At 42.8% G+C, this 19,271-nt stretch overlaps 1 protein-coding gene across 1 annotated transcript in view; it reads right to left on the minus strand.

The window, feature by feature from the left end:
• Positions 1–19,271, minus strand: part of ZYG11A (zyg-11 family member A, cell cycle regulator) — a 54,679-nt gene that overhangs the window by 17,166 nt on the left and 18,242 nt on the right. Inside the window, exons 3-8 of the mRNA XM_010372158.2 lie at positions 16,947–17,698; positions 14,940–15,080; positions 11,952–12,128; positions 8,550–8,614; positions 6,860–6,959; positions 6,721–6,771 (exon numbers count right to left, since the gene is read on the minus strand). Of these exons, the coding sequence (XP_010370460.1) occupies positions 6,721–6,771; positions 6,860–6,959; positions 8,550–8,614; positions 11,952–12,128; positions 14,940–15,080; positions 16,947–17,698 (1,286 nt within the window). The remainder of the gene's footprint in view (positions 1–6,720; positions 6,772–6,859; positions 6,960–8,549; positions 8,615–11,951; positions 12,129–14,939; positions 15,081–16,946; positions 17,699–19,271) is intronic.

Raw genomic sequence — 19,271 nt, forward strand, 5'->3', positions numbered from 1 at the left:
AGATGAATGAGAGCAAGACCAGAAGCCCGGGAAGTGAGCCTGTCCCTGAGCGTATCACAGTGGCCAGGCCCTTGATCACACAATTTAGCTTAATGATACTCAAAATAACTGTGCACTGTTACTACTATGACAGATGTCATTTTTTCAACTGAGACCCTGTTTTTCGGATGAAAAATCTACGACACAGAGGAGACTTATCCGTTGTCTATGACAAGTGCCTAGCCTGCTCGCTTTATCTGTATCTTATCTAGTCCTGTTACCCCTCCCAGCAACTTTATGTTCCTGGGATATGTTCCTCCATAACATTATATGGCAAAACTCCTACTTGAGTTAAACGTAACTATCAGTTACTTCATACCTCCCAACATTCAACATATTAATGTTGAAAAAGACTGAGTTCACCTGGTCTCAATTTCAACATCTGCTCATAAATTTCAAAAGAGCACTTAACTGTATTTGTCAGTACTACTTTATTTCCTAATGAATTTTCTCCAAAGACTACTACTACTTCTCTCTCCTCAAACTTCAATCACCATCTTCTCACTCCCCTCATTTGATTTCTTCATCTTCTTTTTCATTGAGAAATACACCCACTCGTCCTAACAAAAGCTACCAACCTGCTTGCACTTGCATCAACATACACTCTGCCTTCCCTTCTGCTCCAATCTAAAGTCAACATCTTTACTTTTACTCTAAACCCAATTTCTGCACATACAGAGATTCAGTACCAAAATTGTTTCCTTTTATTTTGTTTGTGGCATCAACTTCTTCCCTCTTTAGAACTCTTCTCATGGGCACAAAATATGTCTTAATGTAGTCGATCTTTTTAAAGACTGACCCCACCTCTGCTTTCCTTCTCATTAAATTATATCAAAAAGTTACACCCATTTCTCACTTCCCATTTGCTATTCCATCCTATTCCAATCAGGTTTTGGCCTACCACCCCACTGAAATAAGCAAGTTCACTAATGACTTCCTCTCACCAAATCCAATGGTCAACTCTGTCCTCATGTCACTCCATCACTCAGTAGTATTTGATATAATGGCCCAATTTTTCCTGAAACATTCCTCTTGGATTCTAAAACATCCTCTCTCGGTTTTGCTTCTATTGCACTTTGGATGCTCCTTCTCAATCTCCTTTTCTGGTTCATCCTTTTTTTCCCCCCTCAATAAACAGGCACATCTAGGAGAGACTGTGGGTTCAATTCCAGACTACCACAATCAAATAACAAATAACACAAATTTGTTCTCCCACTGCATACAAAAGCTATATTTACACTATAATGTAGTCTGCTAAGTGCGCAATAGCACTGTGTCTAAAAAACAATGTGGATACCCTTTTTTTTGAGACAGTCTCACTGTGTTGCCAAGGCTGGAGTACAGTGGTATGATCTCAGCTCACTTCAATATCCACCTCCCGGGTTCAAGGGATTCTCCTGCCTTAGCCTCCCAAGTAGCTGAGATTATAGGCTCGTGCCACCACGCCCGACTAGTTTTTGTATTTTTAGTAGAGATGGAGTTTCGCCATGTTGGCCAGGCTGGTCTCAAACTCCTGACTTCACGTGATCCGCCCGCCTCAGCCTCCTAAGGTGCTGGGCTTACAGCATGAGCCACCACACCCAGCCCAATGTAGATACTTTAATTTAAAAATATTTTATGGCTGGGTGCAGCAGCTCACGCCTTTAATCATAGCACTTTGGGAGGCAGTGGCAGGAGAATCGCTTAAGCCCAGGAGCTCAAGACCAACCTGAGTGACATGGCTAGACCCTGTCTCTATCAAAAAAAAAACGTAAAATTTTATCTGGGTGTGGTGATATGCACCTGGTGGCCCCACCTACTCAGGAGGCTCAGGCAGGAAGATCACTTGAGCCCAGGAGGTCGAAGCTGCAGTTGAGATGTGTCCCCACCACTGCACTCCAGCCTGGGTAACAGACTACCTTAAAAAATATGTATATACATAGATTAAAAATGCTAAATCACCTGAGCCTTCAGCAAGTGGTAATCTCTTTGCTGGTGAAAGGTCTTGCCTCAATGTTGATGGCTGCTGACTGATCAACGTGGTGGCTGCTGGCAATTTCTTAAGATAGCAATGATGTTTGCCCCATCAATCGACCCTTCCTTTCAAGAAAGAACTTCTGTCTCTCTTTTTTTTGAGACGAAGTTTCGCTCTTGTTGCCCAGGATGGAGTGCAATGGCACGATCTCGGCTCACTGCAACCTCTGCCTCCTGGGTTCAAGTGATTCTCCTGCCTCAGCCTCCTGAGTAGCTGGGACTACAGGAATACGCTACCATGCCTGGCTAATTTTTGTAATTTTAGTAGAGACAGGGTTTCACCATGTTGGCCAGGCTGGTCTCGATTTCTTGACCTCGTGATCCGCCCTCCTCGGCCTCCCAAAGCACTGGGATTACAGGCATGAACCACCGTGTAACTTCTTTCAAATTTGGAGTCAATCCTCTCAAACTCTGCTGCTGTCTCATCCAACAAGTTTTTTTTTCTTTTTTTTTTTTGAGACGGAGTCTCGCTCTGTTGCCCAGGCTGGAGTGCAGTGGCCGGATCTCAGCTCACTGCAAGCTCCGCCTCCCGAGTTTATGCCATTCTCCTGCCTCAGCCTCCCGAGTAGCTGGGACTACAGGCGCCCGCCACCTCGCCGGCTAATTTTTTGTTTTTTTTTTTTTTTTAGTAGAGACGGGGTTTCACCATGTTAGCCAGGATGGTCTCGATCTCCTGACCTCGTGATCCACCCGTCTCAGCCTCCCAAAGTGCTGGGATTACAGGCTTGAGCCACCGCGCCCGGCCGTAGCTGACAGAGGCAGACTCTGTCTCAAAAAAAAATTCAAACTGCCTTCTTTACATTTCAAGCATCTCAGTAATGAACACATCCAAAATCACTCTTGATTTTTATTCTTGATTTCATCTCTATTGTAAACAGACATATAAGCTAACAAGACAAAATAAACCTAACACTAGATATTAGATACTCATAAGCATAAGATTCCATCCGTAACAGCAATGCAAAAAGTAAAACCCTTAGAATAAATGTAAGAAGCATATAATAACATGACAAACACTTGAACATACTTCTGAAGGACGTGAAAGACTTGAATAAACACACTCTTGTTCCAAGATAGGGGAAATTACAGGATGTCAATTTTCCTACATCAATCTATAATACAATCCCAAAGAAAATGGGCTTTTTCCCCTAAGAAACAGGAAGCCAATTCTGGTGTCTGCACAGAAAAAACAAATAGATAAGGATAACTGAAAGAATTCTGAGGACAGATCTTAAATATTTACGTATTGATAAAGTTAGTGACCAGGCTGACCAAAATGGTAAAACCCCATCTCTACTAAAAATACAAAAATTAGGCCGGGCGCGGTGGCTCAAGCCTGTAATCCCAGCACTTTGGGAGGCCGAGACGGGCGGATCACGAGGTCAGGAGATCGAGACCATCCTGGCTAACATGGTGAAACCCAGTCTCTACTAAAAAAATAGAAAAAACTAGCCGGGCGAGTCGGCGGGCGCCTGTAGTCCCAGCTACTTGGGAGGCTGAGGCAGGAGAATGGCGTAAACCCGGGAGGCAGAGCTTGCAGTGATCTGAGATCCGGCCACTGCACTCCAGCCTGGGCGACAGAGCAAGACTCCGTCTCGGAAAAAAAAAAAAATTAGCTGGGTGTGGTGGCACACGCCTATAATCCCAGCTACTCAGGAGACTGAGACAGAGAATCACTTGAACCCGGGATGCAGAGGTTGCAGTAAGCCTGAGATGGTGCCACTGCACTTCCAGCCTGGCAACAGAGCAGGACTGCATCTCAAAAAAAAAAAAAGAAAAAAGAAAAAAAAAAGATAAAAGTTAGTGAGTAGACAGACATGCAAATTAATGGAACAGAATAAAGTCTAACACTAGATATATACAGGGGAATTTAGTATGATAAAGGCAGCATAAAGAGGGCAAAGGCAAGTAGAAACACACAGAGAAGAAAACTTGATAGCCGGGCGAGGTGGCGGGCGCCTGTAGTCCCAGCTACTCGGGAGGCTGAGGCAGGAGAATGGCATGAACCCGGGAGGCGGAGCTTGCAGTGAGCTGAGATCTGGCCACTGCACTCCAGCCTGGGCGACAGAGCGAGACTCCGTCTCAAAAAAAAAAAAAAAAAAAAAAAAAAAAAGAAAACTTGAACTGACCCAACATCTCAAAAAAATTACAAAGAAAAAAAAGAAAGAACAGAAATCATAGGATTAAAAACGTGAGGAGGCTGAATGTGGTGGCTACCAACACAGCTACTCAAGAGGGTCGCTTGAGCCCAGGAGGATAAAGCTGCAATGAACTATGATCATACCACTTGCCACTACACACCAGCTTCAGCACAGGATGAGATCAAGTCTCTCAAACAAAACAAAACAAAGAATTTTTTAAAATACTTCATGATGGAGGGAAATACTTTGCAGTGTGCCATCAATCCCAGATGCACAATAAAAGAGAATGATTTCAACTACATGAAAATAAGAAATTATTGCATCATAAAACATCCCATAAATGAATTGAAAATAAACAGTAAAATGGGAGAAAATACATGCACCCAATATCATAGTCAAAGGCTTGTTTCCTTAATGCATAAAAAATCCTGTAAAGTAGAAAAAAGCCACAGACAGTTTACAAAAAACACAAATGATTCGGCTGGGCACGGTGGCTCACTCCTGTAATCCCAGCACTTTGGGAGGCCGAGGTGGGTGGATCACAAGGTCAGTTCGAGACCAGCCTGGCCAACATAGTGAAACCCCGTCTCTACTAAAAATATAAAAATCAGCCAGTCGTGGTAGTGCGCTCCTGTAATCCCAGATACTCAGGAGGCTGAGGCAGGAGAATCGCTTGAACCCGGGAGGCAGAGGTTGCAGTGAGCTGAGATTGCACCACTGCATTCCAGCCTGGGCGACAGAGCGAGACTCCATCTCAAAAATAAATATATAAATAAACTCTTCAGGAAAAAGAAAAAAAGGCCAGTTGTGGTGGCTCAAACCTGTAATCCCAGCACTTTGGGAGGCCAAGGTAGAAGAACCACTTGAACCCAGGAATTTAAGACCAGCCTGGGCAACATAGCAAGACGTCATGCTCTACAAGTAACTAAAACAAATACATATATATATATGCCAGTCATTTGGTGGCATGCACCTGTGTCCCCAACTACTTGGGAAGCTAAGGTGGGAGGATCACTTGAGTCCAGGAAGTCGAGGCTGCAGTGAGCCATCATCATGCCACTGCACTCCAGGCTGGGCTACAAAGAGAGACCACACAGCTCAAAAAAAAAAAAAAAAAAAAAAAAGATGGCTCAAATGCCATAAAAAAAAAGTACAAAAACATGCTGAGACATTAATGATAAAAATTCATATAACCAGGCTGAGCACGGCAGCTCACACTTGTAAACCCAGCACTCTGGAAAGCTGAGTTGGGTGGATCACCTGAGATCAGGAGTTCAAGAACAGCCTGACCAACATAGTGAAACCCTGTCTCTACGAAAAATACAAAATTAGCCAGGCGTGGTGGCACATGCCTGTAATCCCAGCTATTTGGGAGGCCGAGGCGGGAGAATTGCTTGAACCCAGGAGGCAGAGATTACAGTGAGCCGAGATCGTGCCACTGCACAGTAGCCTGAGTGACAAGAGGAAAAAAATTCATATAATAACATAAAAATAAAAAGTACAGAATAAAACAATTTTTTTTTTTTTTTTGAGACAGTCTTACTCTGTCACCAGGCTGGAGTGCACCTGTGCGATCTCAGCTCACTGCAACCTCCACCTCCTGGGTTCAAACAATTCTCGTGCCTCAGTCTCCCACGTAGCTGGGATTACAGGCACACACCACTACAACCATCTAATTTTTATATTTTTGTATTTTTAGTAGAGAGGGGGTTTCACCACATTGTCCAAGATGGTCTCGATCTCCTGACTTGTGATCCACCCACCTCAGCCTCCCAAAGTGCTGGGAATACAGGCGTGAGCCACCACGCCCGGCCCAATGATATAAATTTTTTAGTGAACGATGTTAACATAATCATAACATAAATACTGATTAATGATTTATTTTAAATTGTGATATACATTTGTTGGGGACTGGAGGAGGAAGTAATTTGTAGAAAGATATGTAGGAGAGCTAAGTTCTTACCTACCGTAGTAGTAGCAAAATCAGTAACACCTAAAACTGCTCAATCAAGAAACTATAGTATAAGTATTTTATTTAGAAATGTGGAGGTGTGGCCAGGTGTGGTGGCTCATGCCTGTAATCCCTGCACTTTGGGATGCCTAGGCGGGCAGATCACGAGGTCAGGAGTTCAAGACCAGCCTGTCCAACATGGCGAAACCCCATCTCCACTAAAAATACAAAAATTAGCCAGGTGTGGGATGCCTATAATCCCAGCTACTCAGGAGGCTGAGGCAGGAGAATCGCTTGAATCCAGGAGGCAGAGGTTGCAGTGAGCCAAGATCGCACCACTGCACTCCAGCCTGGGCGACAGAGTGAGACTCTGTCTCAAAAAAAAAAAAGATACGTAGAGGTATATATCAAAAGAAATAGCTACAAAATTAGAAAGTTTCTTCTGGGGAGAAAGTCTTTCAGATTTCTCACTTTAGTAGGCCTTTTGGAATGATTTGATTTTTTTTTAAGCTACAATCATAAACTTGACTTTTTTCTAAAAAAAAAAAAAGGTTATGAACGTGATAAGGAACCTACCTTAACTGCCATGAAGAGCTCTTCAAGCTGTGCCATTTGCTCAGGTGAGAGCTGTAAGCAAACAGAAAGACTCAAGTGAACTATGGAACCTGTATAAAAACTAGAGAGACAGAAATCTTGCCTTTAAGAAATCACATACCTGCAGAGCTAGAATAGAGGTGACACTCACTGCCATTGTTTGCATCTTGGGGTTTTCATGCTTACAGAGCCATCTCATGACAAACTTGGCAGCATCAAACCTGAAAAGCAGTATTTATTTTTCTCACAACCATATAGAAAGTTTGTGAAACTACACAGAAGAAATCATTTGGCATTCCCCGAGTAATTCTATACCAAAAACAGTCTTGGACTTTTCAATCCTCAGCTCTGAAAACCAAGAGCATTTGGCAGAGAGACCAGGCAGGGGATAGGAGAGTATGCAAATAAGAATGTGAGCAAAATACACAGAATTTACATAAAGATGAGCAAATCTAAGAAAAAATGTATTTATCATCCAGTTTCTACTACGATGGGTCTGAAAAAGAAAGGGAATTTCCAGAGTGGTAGCAATTTGTAATCTGAGTAGTAGACAATGCTAAAATGCTGCAGCAAACATCACTCAGTTACAAAGTGACTGAGCCTAAACCTTGTATTCACAAATCAGGGGCTTTGCTCTTGTTAGCTTGTGCCTCATTTCTCTGCTCTTTTATGTCAGGTATTATAAATGTTTTAAAACTTGTGAATCTGAGAGACTGCTAAGGCCTCAAGGGAAATCCTTCTGGAATGGCTAGGATGATGATGATTTTCTAAATAATTAAAAAGTAAATTACTATTAAAATAATAATTACATAACAAAATGAATAAATTACTAATATTCTTTTTCTTTTTTTTCTTTCTTTCTTTTTTTTTTGAGATGGAGTCTCGCTCTGTCGCCCAGGATGGAGTGCAATGGTGCGATCTTGGCTCACTGCAACCTCCGCCTCCGGGGTTCAAGCGATTCTCCTGCCTCAGCCTGCCAAGTAGCTGGGACTACAGGCGCACGCCACCACGCCCAGCTAATTTTTGTATTTTTAGTGGAGATGGGGTTTCACCATGTTGGCCAGGGTGGTCTCGATCTCCTGACCTCGTGATCCACCCACCTTGGCCTCCCAAAGTGCTGGGATTACAGGTGTGAGCCACTGCGCCCGGCCTATTACTAATATTCTTTAGAATAGCCTGTACTTTACAGACACTATCGTATCTAATGCTGGTAAGAGGCATTATTTAACAAATGAGGAGGCCGGGCGCAGTGGCTCAAGCCTGTAATCCCAGCACTTTGGGAGGCCGAGACGGGCGGATCATGAGGTCAGGAGATCGAGACCATCCTGGCCAACACGGTGAAACCCCGTCTCTACTAAATATACAAAAAATTAGCCGGGCGATGTGGCAGGCGTCTGTAGTCCCAGCTACTCAGGAGGCTGAGGCAGGAGAATGGCATAAACCCGGGAGGTGGAGCTTGCAGTGAGCCGAGATCGCGCCACTGCATTCCAGCCTGGGCAACAGAGCAAAGACTCCGTCTCAATAAAAAAAAAAAAAAAAAAAACAAATGAGGAAACTTATAAGCAAAGATAATGAAAGGGCTAGATCTTAAGTCCAAGTATGTTTGGCTCTCGGAACCTGTTCTTACCCACTATCCTGGTACTGGAATCACTTCAAGAGACATTTTCAAGTAGGGTACTTCTAATCACTTCTATGTGGAAGAAGCTCAACAGAACCTTCTCTCCAAACACCTTATCCCAGCCTTAATCAGGCCCCTGCATTTAATAACCAAAGGCCAACACCCCAATCAAATGACCAAGTCTTATACTTGCCTGTCAAACGGAACATCCACAAGAATCCTGGAATTGGTTAAGGAGAGAAGACAATTCTTCTGTAACTTTTAGAGAATAAAGAAAAATAATTTTGAACAAAGGTAACATTCCATTCTAAACAAAGATCTATGTATTTGGAAGTATTACTAGTGAGCTTTTCTTATTGAGAGCTCACTGTGTACCTGTCCCTATCCACAATTTTCATTTAATGCTATAACTGATGACTGTCATGCAAGAATGAAGACTGAGTAGGATTTTCCAACTTTAAAAATAAGGTAGAAATAAATGAGGAAAACCAACTTCCTAATTGTATTTTTTAAAAAATCAACTCCCTTTACAAAGTACACATTTGAATTAGATTTCACAAATGTATACCCCTGTGTAGCCACTGCTACAATCAAGATATAATACTTCTATCACCCCAGAGAGTTCCACTGTCCCCTCTTCCAGTCAGTCTCAACCCTGTAACCCTATCCTTGGAAAATTGCAGTCATTATAGATTAGTTTTTTTAAGGTGTTATGCAAATGGAATCATGTGGTTCTGCTCTTTTGAGTTTGGCCTGTTTTGCTCAGCATATAACATTTTTGAGTGTCATCTACACTGCAGATATCAGTACTTCATCTCTTTGTGTGCCAACCAGTGTTTCCCTAAATAGATTTGTTATAATGTATCTATTCACCTGTTGCTGGACATTTGGTACGTTTCAAGTTTTTGGCAATAAATAAAGGTACCATGAACATTCATGTAAATATCTTTATATGGATACATGCTTTCATTTATCTTCAATAAATACCTAGGAGTGGAATGACTAGGTAGTTTATAAAGTGTATATTTAACTTCTAAAGAAACTACCAAACTGTTCAAATCCTCTGATCATTTTTATAACTCGTTTATTTGTACTGCATTAACAAGCTGAGTTCTTTAGATACTCTGAATGAAGTCGATTCTCATATATATAAAATGAACATGTTTCCCAGTCCATCATCTACCTTTTCATTTTAAAAATGTGTGTTGGGGGGTGGGGGCTGGGCATGGTGGCTCACTCCTGTAATCCCAGCACTTTGGGAGGCCAAGGTAGGTGGATCACCTGAGGTCAGCAGTTCGAAACCAGCCTGGCCAATATGGTGAAACCGCATCTATACTGAAAATATAAAATCAGCCAGGCATGGTGGCGTGCACCTGTAATCCCAGCTACTCGAGAGGCTGAGGCAGGAGGCAGAGGTTGCAGTGAGCCAAGATCATGCCACTGCACTCTAGCCTGGGCAACAGAGTGAGACTTCATCTCAAAAAAATAATAAAAATGAAAATGTGTGTAGGCCAGGCACGGTGGCTCACGACTGTAATCCCAGCACTTTGGAAGGCCAAGGCGGGCAGATCACGAGGTCAGGAGATTGAGACCATCTTGGCTAACACGGTGAAACCCTGTCTCTACTAAAAATACAAAAAAAAAATTAGCTGGGCATGGTGGCAGGCACCTGTAGTCCCAGCTACTCGGGAGGCTGAGGCAGGAGAATGGCATGAACCCGGGAGACGGAGATTGCAGTGAGCCAAGATCGAACCACTGCACTCCAGCCTAGGCAACAGAGCGACACTCACAAAAAAAAAAAAAAAAAAAAAAAAAAAAAAAAGGTGTGTGTATACACATGTGTGTGTGTGTGAGAAAGAACAGCTTTTAATTTTGATGAACTTTCATTTTTTTCTTTTATAATGTATGCTTTTCATATCCTAAGATATCTTTACTTACCCCAAGGTCACAAATGTTTTCTCTTATGTTTTGCTAAAGTTTTATTCTTTTCTTTTTTGTTTGTTTGTTTTTGTAGGCCAGGCACAGGGTCTTGTTTAGACAGGGTTTTTGTTAGACAGGGTCTTGCTTTGTTGCCCAGGCTAGAGTGTAGTGGCTCAGATCAAAGCTCACTGCAGCCTCCAACTCCAAGTAATCCTCCTACCTCAGTCTCCCAAGTAGCAAGGACTACAGATGCTTGCCACCATGCTCAGCCAATTTTTATTTTTTATTTTTAGTAAAGACTGGGTCTCACTATGTTGCCCAGGCTGATCATAAACTCCTAGCCTCAAGTGAGCCTGCCCTCTTGGTCTCCCAAAGTGCTAGGATTATAGGAATGAGCCACTAAGCCCATTGCTTTTATATTTAGATGTATGAGTCAATTCAGCTTAATTTTCATGTGTGGGGTGAGGTAAAGGTCTAAACAATAAAGTGTTGATAGATGTTTCTGGGCAGTGGGTTTATGAGAGATTTTTAAAATATTAACCTCAGGTCGGGAGCAATGGCTCACACCTCTAATCCTGAGGTCTGGAGTTTGAGACCAGACTGACCAACATGGTGAAACCCCGTCTCTACCAAAAATACAAAAGAATTAACTGGCTGGGTGTGGCGGCTCACGCCTGTAATCTCAGCACTTTGGGAGGCCGAGGAGGGCAGATCACGAGGTCAGGAGATCGAGACCATCCTGGCTAACACAGTGAAACCCCATCTCTACTAAAAATACAAAAAAAAAAAAAAAAAAAAAATTAACCAGGTGACCAGGTGTGGTGGCGGGTGCCTATAGTCCCAGCTGCTGGGGAGGCTGAGGCAGCAGAATGGCGTGAACCTGGGAAGTGGAGCTTGCAGTGAGCCGAGATCGCGCCACGGCACTCCAGCCTGGGTAACATAGCAAGACTGTCTCAAAAAAAAAAAAAAAAAAAGAATTAGCCAGCTGTGGTGGCATGCACATGTAGGCCCAGCTACTTGGGAGGCTGAGGCAGAATCAGAATCACTTGAACCCAGGAGGCAGAGGTTGCAGTGAGCCGAGATCACACCACTGCACTCCAGCCTGGGCAACGAGAGTGAAAATCTCTCAAAAAAAAAAAAAAAAAAGAAAGAAAGAAAGAAAATTTTAACCTCACTGCTTATCTATATTTCCTATTTTTTCTATAAGAAACACAAATTCTTTTATCTATTCTCTTTCTCTAATAGGACGAAAAACCAGAACTAAATAATATATTTTTCACATATTTATCCTAAAGTTAAAAAATACAAATTGTCTGCCGCACACGGTGGCTCATGAGGTCAGGAGTTTGAGACCAGCCTGACCAACATGGTGAAAGCCACCTCTACTGAAAATACAAAAGTTAGCTGGGCGTGGTGGTGCATGCCTGTAATCCCAGCTACTAAGGAGGCTGAGGCAGGAGAATTGCTTGAATCCGGGAGACAGAGGTCACAGTGAACCGAGATCATGCCACTGCACTCCGGCCTGGGCGACAAAGAGAGACTCTGTCTTTAAAACAAACAAACAAAAAAACCCAAAAACAAACAGTGCCACTGCACTCTGGCCTGGGCAACAGAAGCTGAGACTCTGTATCAACAACAACAAAAAAAGCACAAACAAATATTCAATTGAAATTACCTGCTGATAATGGGGGAAATTTTTCAGAGCCTTGAAAAGTAGACAGGTGACCTCTGACAACAGGCGAACAGGCATCCCCTTGGCCAGGCCCTGGCGTGTTAGGTTGAGAGCGCAAGCACTGGCTGTGAACTGCACTGGCAAATCCAACGGGTGATTCCTCATTCCTACAGCCACAAGCTGAAGATGAACTTGTTTTTAGTGCATATGATGCCACTAATATTCTCTATGCTGTCTTGTCCATATTTTGGTTGGCAGAAATCTTCGTTTATTGGGACAAGAACAGATTTTCCCTATTCCAAGCATTTATTCTTTAGTACATCAGAGTATTACAGCAAAGCCTTCTAATCCAAATGGAGTCACTATCTGTGCGACTTTGGCCAAGTCACTTCCTTTCTCTAGACCTCTGTTTCTTTATCTGTGAAATTAACTCAAAATCATTTATTGAGCCTCACTCCATACAAGCTACTGTGACAGGCGCTGCAGGGGACACAAACATGAGTGAGAGCCACTCATTAGCATAAAGCCTTGTGAGAGTAATAACACTGTGAGAAATGCTAAAAAAATAAAATGGAAGAAAAGCACCATAAAAGACGCATCAATGAAGTGATGTCTGAGGACAGTAATTATGGAGAGAGTGGTCATTTCTGGGAGAGAATCGAAAGAACTCATTGAGAGAGCACATTTAGGCAGAGTCTCAGGATTTACACAGGAGGAGATAAATGTGGGGGCAAAATGGACAGGGTATTCATAGGGGAAAGAAGCGTGATAAAGAAAAACAAAGTGGAAAAAAAGGATGGGATAAATCCACCAACAGAGGAGAAGAATTCGAAACATGGTAAAACAAAACATTAGGCAACTTGAAGCTATACTGTGGAAGACCTAGAACACAAATATAAAATGAGGGCATTGTTCCAAGCTTAGACCCCACCTGCTCTGCCATTCAGGGACACTGTGATCTGTTTCCTCTACTAGAGACAGACCTGGGATATACTTCTGCTATGGAAAATGACATTTTTTTGTATATTGCTAAATTGATTTTTCAATTTCATTAGATTGCCATCATCTGCAATTTAGAAATCCAGAAACCAAAAGAAATGTGATTTTCACAAAAATTACACAATCTTAGTATGAAAAGAAATTTAGAAAATCTAAATTCAGCCTAGGCAACATAGTAAGACATCATATTTATAGAAAAAACAAAAAAATAGCCAGGCATGGTGGGGCACGCCTATAGTCCCAGCTACTCAGGAGGCTGAGGCAGGAGGATCACTTGAGCCCAGGAGGTCAAGACTGCAGTTAGCTGAGATCATATCATGCCACTGCACTCCAGCCTGGGCAACAGAGTGAGAGCCTGTCTCAAAGAACAACAACAAAAACAAACAAACAAAAACAGAAGAACATTTAATTCAATCTCTTCCTTACAGATGGAAAAAAAGGCCCAGAATTTTTTATTTATTTTATTTTTTCGAGTTGGGATCTTGCTCTGTTACCCAGGCTGGAGTATAGTGGCACCATCATAGCTTACTGTAGCAGCCTCAAACTCCTCGACTCACATAGTCCTCCAATCTCAGTCACCCAAGTAGCTGGGACTATAGGCATGTGCAACCATGCCCAGCTAATTTTTTTTTTTTTTTTGAGACAGAGTCTCACTCTGTCACCCAGGCTGGAGTACAGTGGCATCATCTCGGCTCACTGCAAACTCCGTCTCCCAAGTTCAAGTGATTCTCCTGACCTAGCCTCCCCAGTAGCTGGGATTACAGGCACCTGCCACCAAGCCTGGCTGATTTTTGTATTTTTGGTAGAGACGGGGTTCCACCATGTTGGCCAGGCTGGTCTCGAACTCGTGACCTCAGGTGATCTGCCCACCTCAGCCTCCCAAAAAGTGCTGGGATTACAGGTGCGAGCCATGGCGCCCAGTCAGAGCTTTTTTTTTTTTTTTTTTCCTCTAAATTTTTGTAGAGACAGGGTCTTACTAATGTTGATCAGGATGGTCTTGAACTCCTGGCCTCAGGAAATCCTCCCATCTGGGCCTCCCAACCAAAGTGGTGGGATTACAGGTATGAGCCACCACAGCTGACCCAGAGTTTTTCTTTATACATCATTGCTTTTGAGCTGTAAATAAAGTTAATCTCCCATGCTGTAAAAATATCTTTTTTTGTTTTTTTTGAGTCTCGCTCTGTCACCAGGAGGGAATGCAGTGGCGCGATCTCGGCTCACTGCAACCTCAAGCGATTCTCCTGCCTCAGTCTCCCAAGTAGCTGGGACTACAGGAGCGCGCCACCATGCCCAGCTAATTTTTGTATTGTATTTAGTAGAGATGGGGTTTCACCAAGTTGGCCAGGATGGTCTCAATCTCTTGACCTTGTGATCTACCAGGTTCGGCCTCTCAAAGTGCTGGGAAAATATCCATATTTTTAAGGAATTGCAAAAAATTATAAATAATAAAAGACAAGATTTTTCTTAAGACCTTTCATTGTCATGTTTCACTAAAAACAACTATGTTTCAAATAAACACATGTATAAAAGAAAAATAAATAACTGCAGTTTTCTTTCCCAAGCCACTTAATACTTGTAATTACATTTACAATAAAACGCATCCTTCCCTAAACCAAAGCTAAGTTTGGCTATATCAATAAAGGCAACTTTATGTTATTCACAAAACACTTTAAGTGGTAGATTTGGCCACCCTTTAATTATTTTTATTTTGTTCTGTGCTTATTTTCTTTCAGAAAGCCATGTGATCCTATTAGTCCCTTACTTAGACCAAATTTTAACTGTTTTGATTCAAATTTATTCCACATAAATCCAGATGCTCAAAGCAAAAGACACTTTGTCGGCTAAGCTTAACATTTGTTTCTTTGCTCTATGAGAGCACTTGACTCACTACAGAATAAAGCATATAATTTATTATATTCAGTGTGGTTCGTTAATAATTATTAATTGAACCAAGTTAAGAAGGAATAATAAAAATTGTCTTTCTTCAATTACCTTTAAAATAGCAGGCATGGTCACCTCCACTGAAAATGTCTCTGTGAATAGCCTGCAGAGAGCTTCCTTCATAAAACATGATCTGTTCCTGTATCGGCTCAGAGCTTCTGAAATCTGACTCATACTGGCTCCTCCAGCAACCTGAAAATAAAGACGTTACCAAATAGGTTTCACCATTCATTTTTAAGCACAGGGTTTTTGGGGCATCCAGTGTTTGAGACAATAATAACGGATGTTCAATTAAATATTCCAGGTGTTGGCCAGGTGGAGTGGCTCACGCCTGTAATTCCAACACTTTGGGAGGCTAAGGCAGGTGGCTCACCTGAGGTCAGGAGTTAGAGACTAGCCTGAACAATATGGTAAAACCCCGTCTCTACTAAAATTACAAATATTAGCCAGGCGTGGTGGCAGGCGCCTGTAATCCCAGCTACATGACAAAATATGCTGAGAGAAATTAAAGATCTAAATAAATGCAGAGATATACTGGGTTCAAGAATCAGAAGACTAGTGCCAGGCATGGTATGGTGGCTAATGCCTGTAATCCCAACACTTCAGGAGTCTGAGGCACAAGGGCTGCTTGAGCCCAGGACTATGAGATCAGCCTGGGCAACGGAGTGAGACCTCACCTCTATTTTTCAAAACAACAGGAGACTCATCGTTATTAAATGGCAATTTTCCTCAAACTGACCTATAGATTCAATGCAATCCCAACTAAAATATCAGTCGTCCTTTTTGTAGATATTGACAAGTTGTTTTTATGATTCATATGGAAATACAAAGAACCTAGAATGACCAAAACAATTATGAAACAGAATAACATAGTTGAAGAAGTCACATTACCTAATTTCAAGACTTCATATAAAGTTAGAGTAATCGGCCGGGTGCGGTGGCTCAAGCCTGTAATCTCAGCACTTTGGGAGGCCGAGACGGGCGGATCACGAGGTCAGGAGATCGAGACCATCCTGGCTAACACGGTGAAACCCCGTCTATACTAAAAAAAATACAAAAAACTAGCCGGGTGAGGTGGCGGGCGCCTGTAGTCCCAGCTACTTGGGACACTGAGGCAGGAGAATGGCCTAAACCCGGGAGGCGGAGCTTGCAGTGAGCTGAGATCTGGCCACTGCACTCCAGCCTGGGCGACAGAGTGAGACTCTGTCTCAAAAAAAAAAAAAAAAAAAAAAAGTTAGAGTAATCAAGACAGTAGGCCGGGCGTGATGGCTCGGGCCTGTAATCCCAACACTTTGGGAGGCCAAGGCGGGCAGATCACCTGAGGTCAGGAGTTCAAGACTAGCCTGGCCAACATGGTGAATCCTCATCTCTACTAATAAGTACAAAAATTAGCTGGGCGTGGTGGTGCATACCTACAGTCCCACTTACTCAGGAGGCTGAGCTAGAAGAATCACTTGAACCCGGAAGGCGGAGGTTGCAGTGAGCAGAGATCACACCACTGCACTCCAGCCTGGGTGACAGACCGAGATTCTGTCTCAAAAAAAAAATATATATATATATACACACACACACATATATATACACATACATATATATATATAGTATTGGTGTAGATAGACAAACAGATAAAGGTGGCTCACGCCGATAATCCCAGCACTTTAGGAGGCCGAGACAGGCGGACCATGAGGTGAAACCCCATCTCTTCCAAAAATACAAAACTACCCAGGTGTGATGGCACATGCCTGTAATCCCAGCTACTCGGGAGGCTGAGGCAGGAGAATCGCTTGAACCCAGAAGGCAGAGGTTGCAGTGAGCCGAGATCGCACCATTGCACTCCAGCCTGGGCAACAAGAGCAAAACTCCATCTCAAAAAATAATAATATTCTCACAACCTACCACATAGTAGGTGCACAATAATCGTTAATTATTAAATAAGCTGTTTAAGGATTTTTTTATCTGTCTCCGTAACCCTAATGACTGGTAAAAATTCTGGTCTATAGCACAAGTTTAATAATATTCTAAACAAATGAAACAAAACGTATTTAGATAAGAACAAACCCTCAAGCCTTGCTTTGTAGTAAAGAAGTCAGAAGAGCCAGCATCCGTGGCCAATAGTCCCACAAATTGCATGGCAGGCCGCTGTTGTATAAATAGTTCTACCGCTTCATCAGTGATGCAATTGCCCCCAGAAATATCCAATGACACAACATTGGGCAGGATATCCTTCTGCTGTAGCAAATGAAAAGCTAGGTCTGATTTGAGTTGCCTGTGATCAGAAATATCAAGGTGAAGCAGACATGTAAGTCCTCTAATGACTGCAAGAATTTGTGGTTTGGTCATGGTCAGGCATTTTAGATAGTGCATTGTAAGAGACTTCAATCGATCCTTACAGGTAAGCAGTGCAGAAATATCAGTGACCAGAGTATTAGAGATATCTAAGCTTTCCAGTCTTGGTAACTGAGAAACATTAGCCAGGTCTTCAGTATGAAAACAAACGTTAAAAACACTTAAAATGCGAAGACCAGTGAGCTGACTAAAGAACAGTAATCTTGAATTTTGAGGGATGCTTGTCGAGTCTAACAGGAGACACCGGAGGTTTTGCTGGATCCAGCTATTGCTGCAGAGTCCACTTATGATGTCTGGAACTGGGAGGTCAGCATGCACTGCAGTAGCATTCAGTTCAATGAGCTTATGATGGCAGAAGGCTTTTATGAATGCAGCTGTAGAGAGTTTAGCTTTTTGGATATTGACCAGCTTCAGTTTCATTTGGTTGCTTCGGAAAATGCTTGCTGTTCTGTCAGTCAGCTTGCCTATAAAAGAACCAGAACCAACTTATAATGACGACTAGATCTCATGTCTTTCCAGGATAAAATGTGGCAAAGAAGACAGATGCTAATAATAACAATAATGACAACATTTACTGCTCTGTGCTAGCATTGTTCTAAACTCCTTTAATAAGATGATTATCTCATGTACTCTTTGCATTAATACTATACAGGAATTATTATTACTACTATTATGTAGCTGAGGAAACTGAAACTTGAATAGGTGAGTATGTCAAAGAAATAGAAGACATAGAGCAGCAAATCACTCAAAATGTAGAACAACACTACTGGGACATAGTGTCCTGTTAGGGGGCATGGCTGGAAGCAAGGATGAAGAAGATGGTAAAAGTCCTGTCCACAAAGCTAGGAAATTCAGACTTTTACCCTACGGACAATGAGGAACAATTGAAGACTTTTTAACCATAAAATGAATAGTCATCACATTTTTTTTTTTTTTTTTTTGAGACTGAGTTTCGCTCTTGTCACCCAGGCATGAGTACAGTGGCGTAATCTCAGCTCACTGCAATCTCCGCCTCCTAGGTTCAAGTGATTCTCCTGCCTCAACCTCCCCAGTAGCTGGGATTACAGGCACCTGCCAGCACGCCCGGCTAATTTTTGTATTGTTAGTAGAGACCAGGTTTCACCATGTTGGCCAGGCTGGTCTCAAACTCCTGACCTCAGGTGATCCACCCACCTCGGCCTCCCAAAGTGCTGGGATTACAGGAGTGAGCCACTGTGCCTGGCTGGTCATCGCATTTTGATGTAGCTTCTTTGAAAAAAAAAAAGGGCTATAATTACATTTTTAGAAACACCAATTTTGTGACAGAGTAAAGAATTTAGGGCCAGGCACAATGGCTCATGCCTGTAATCCCAACACTTTGGGAGGCTGAGGCGGGCAGATCACTTGAGGTCAGGAGTTGAAGACCAGCCTGACCAACATGGTAACACCCCGTTCTCTACTAAAAATACAAAAGTTAGCCAGGCGTGGTGGCACATGCCTGTAGTCCCAGCTACTCGTTGCTGAGGCATGAGAATTGCTTGAACCTGGGAGGGAGGCGGAACAGTGAGCCGAGTAGGTGCCACTGCACTCCAGCCTGGGGGACACAGACTAAGACTGTTGCTAACCAAAAAAAAAGAAAAAGAAAAAAGAAAAATTTAGGCTGTGCACAGTGGCTTATGCTTGTAATCCCAGCACTTTGGGAGTCCCAGGTATGTGGACTGCTTGAGCCCAGGCGCCTGGGCAACATGGGGACATGCTGTCTCTACAAAAAAAAATGTTGAATTAGCCAGGCATGGTAGTGCACACCTGTAGTCCCAGTTACTCAGGAGGCTGAGACAGGAGGATCACTTGGGCCCAGGAATTTGAAGTTATAGCAAACCATGATCACACCACTGCAGTCCAGCCTGGGCGACAGAGTGAGACCCTGTCTCAAAAAAAATAAAATAGGCTGGATGCGGTGGCTCACACCTGTAATTGAAGCACTTTGGGAGGCTGAGGCAGGCAGATTACCTGAGGTCAGGAGTTTGAGATCAGGAGTTCGAGACCAGCCTAGCCAAC

Source organism: Rhinopithecus roxellana, chromosome 12 (assembly GCF_007565055.1).
Source record: "Rhinopithecus roxellana isolate Shanxi Qingling chromosome 12, ASM756505v1, whole genome shotgun sequence".
In the NCBI taxonomy this organism is placed as follows: domain Eukaryota; kingdom Metazoa; phylum Chordata; class Mammalia; order Primates; family Cercopithecidae; genus Rhinopithecus; species Rhinopithecus roxellana.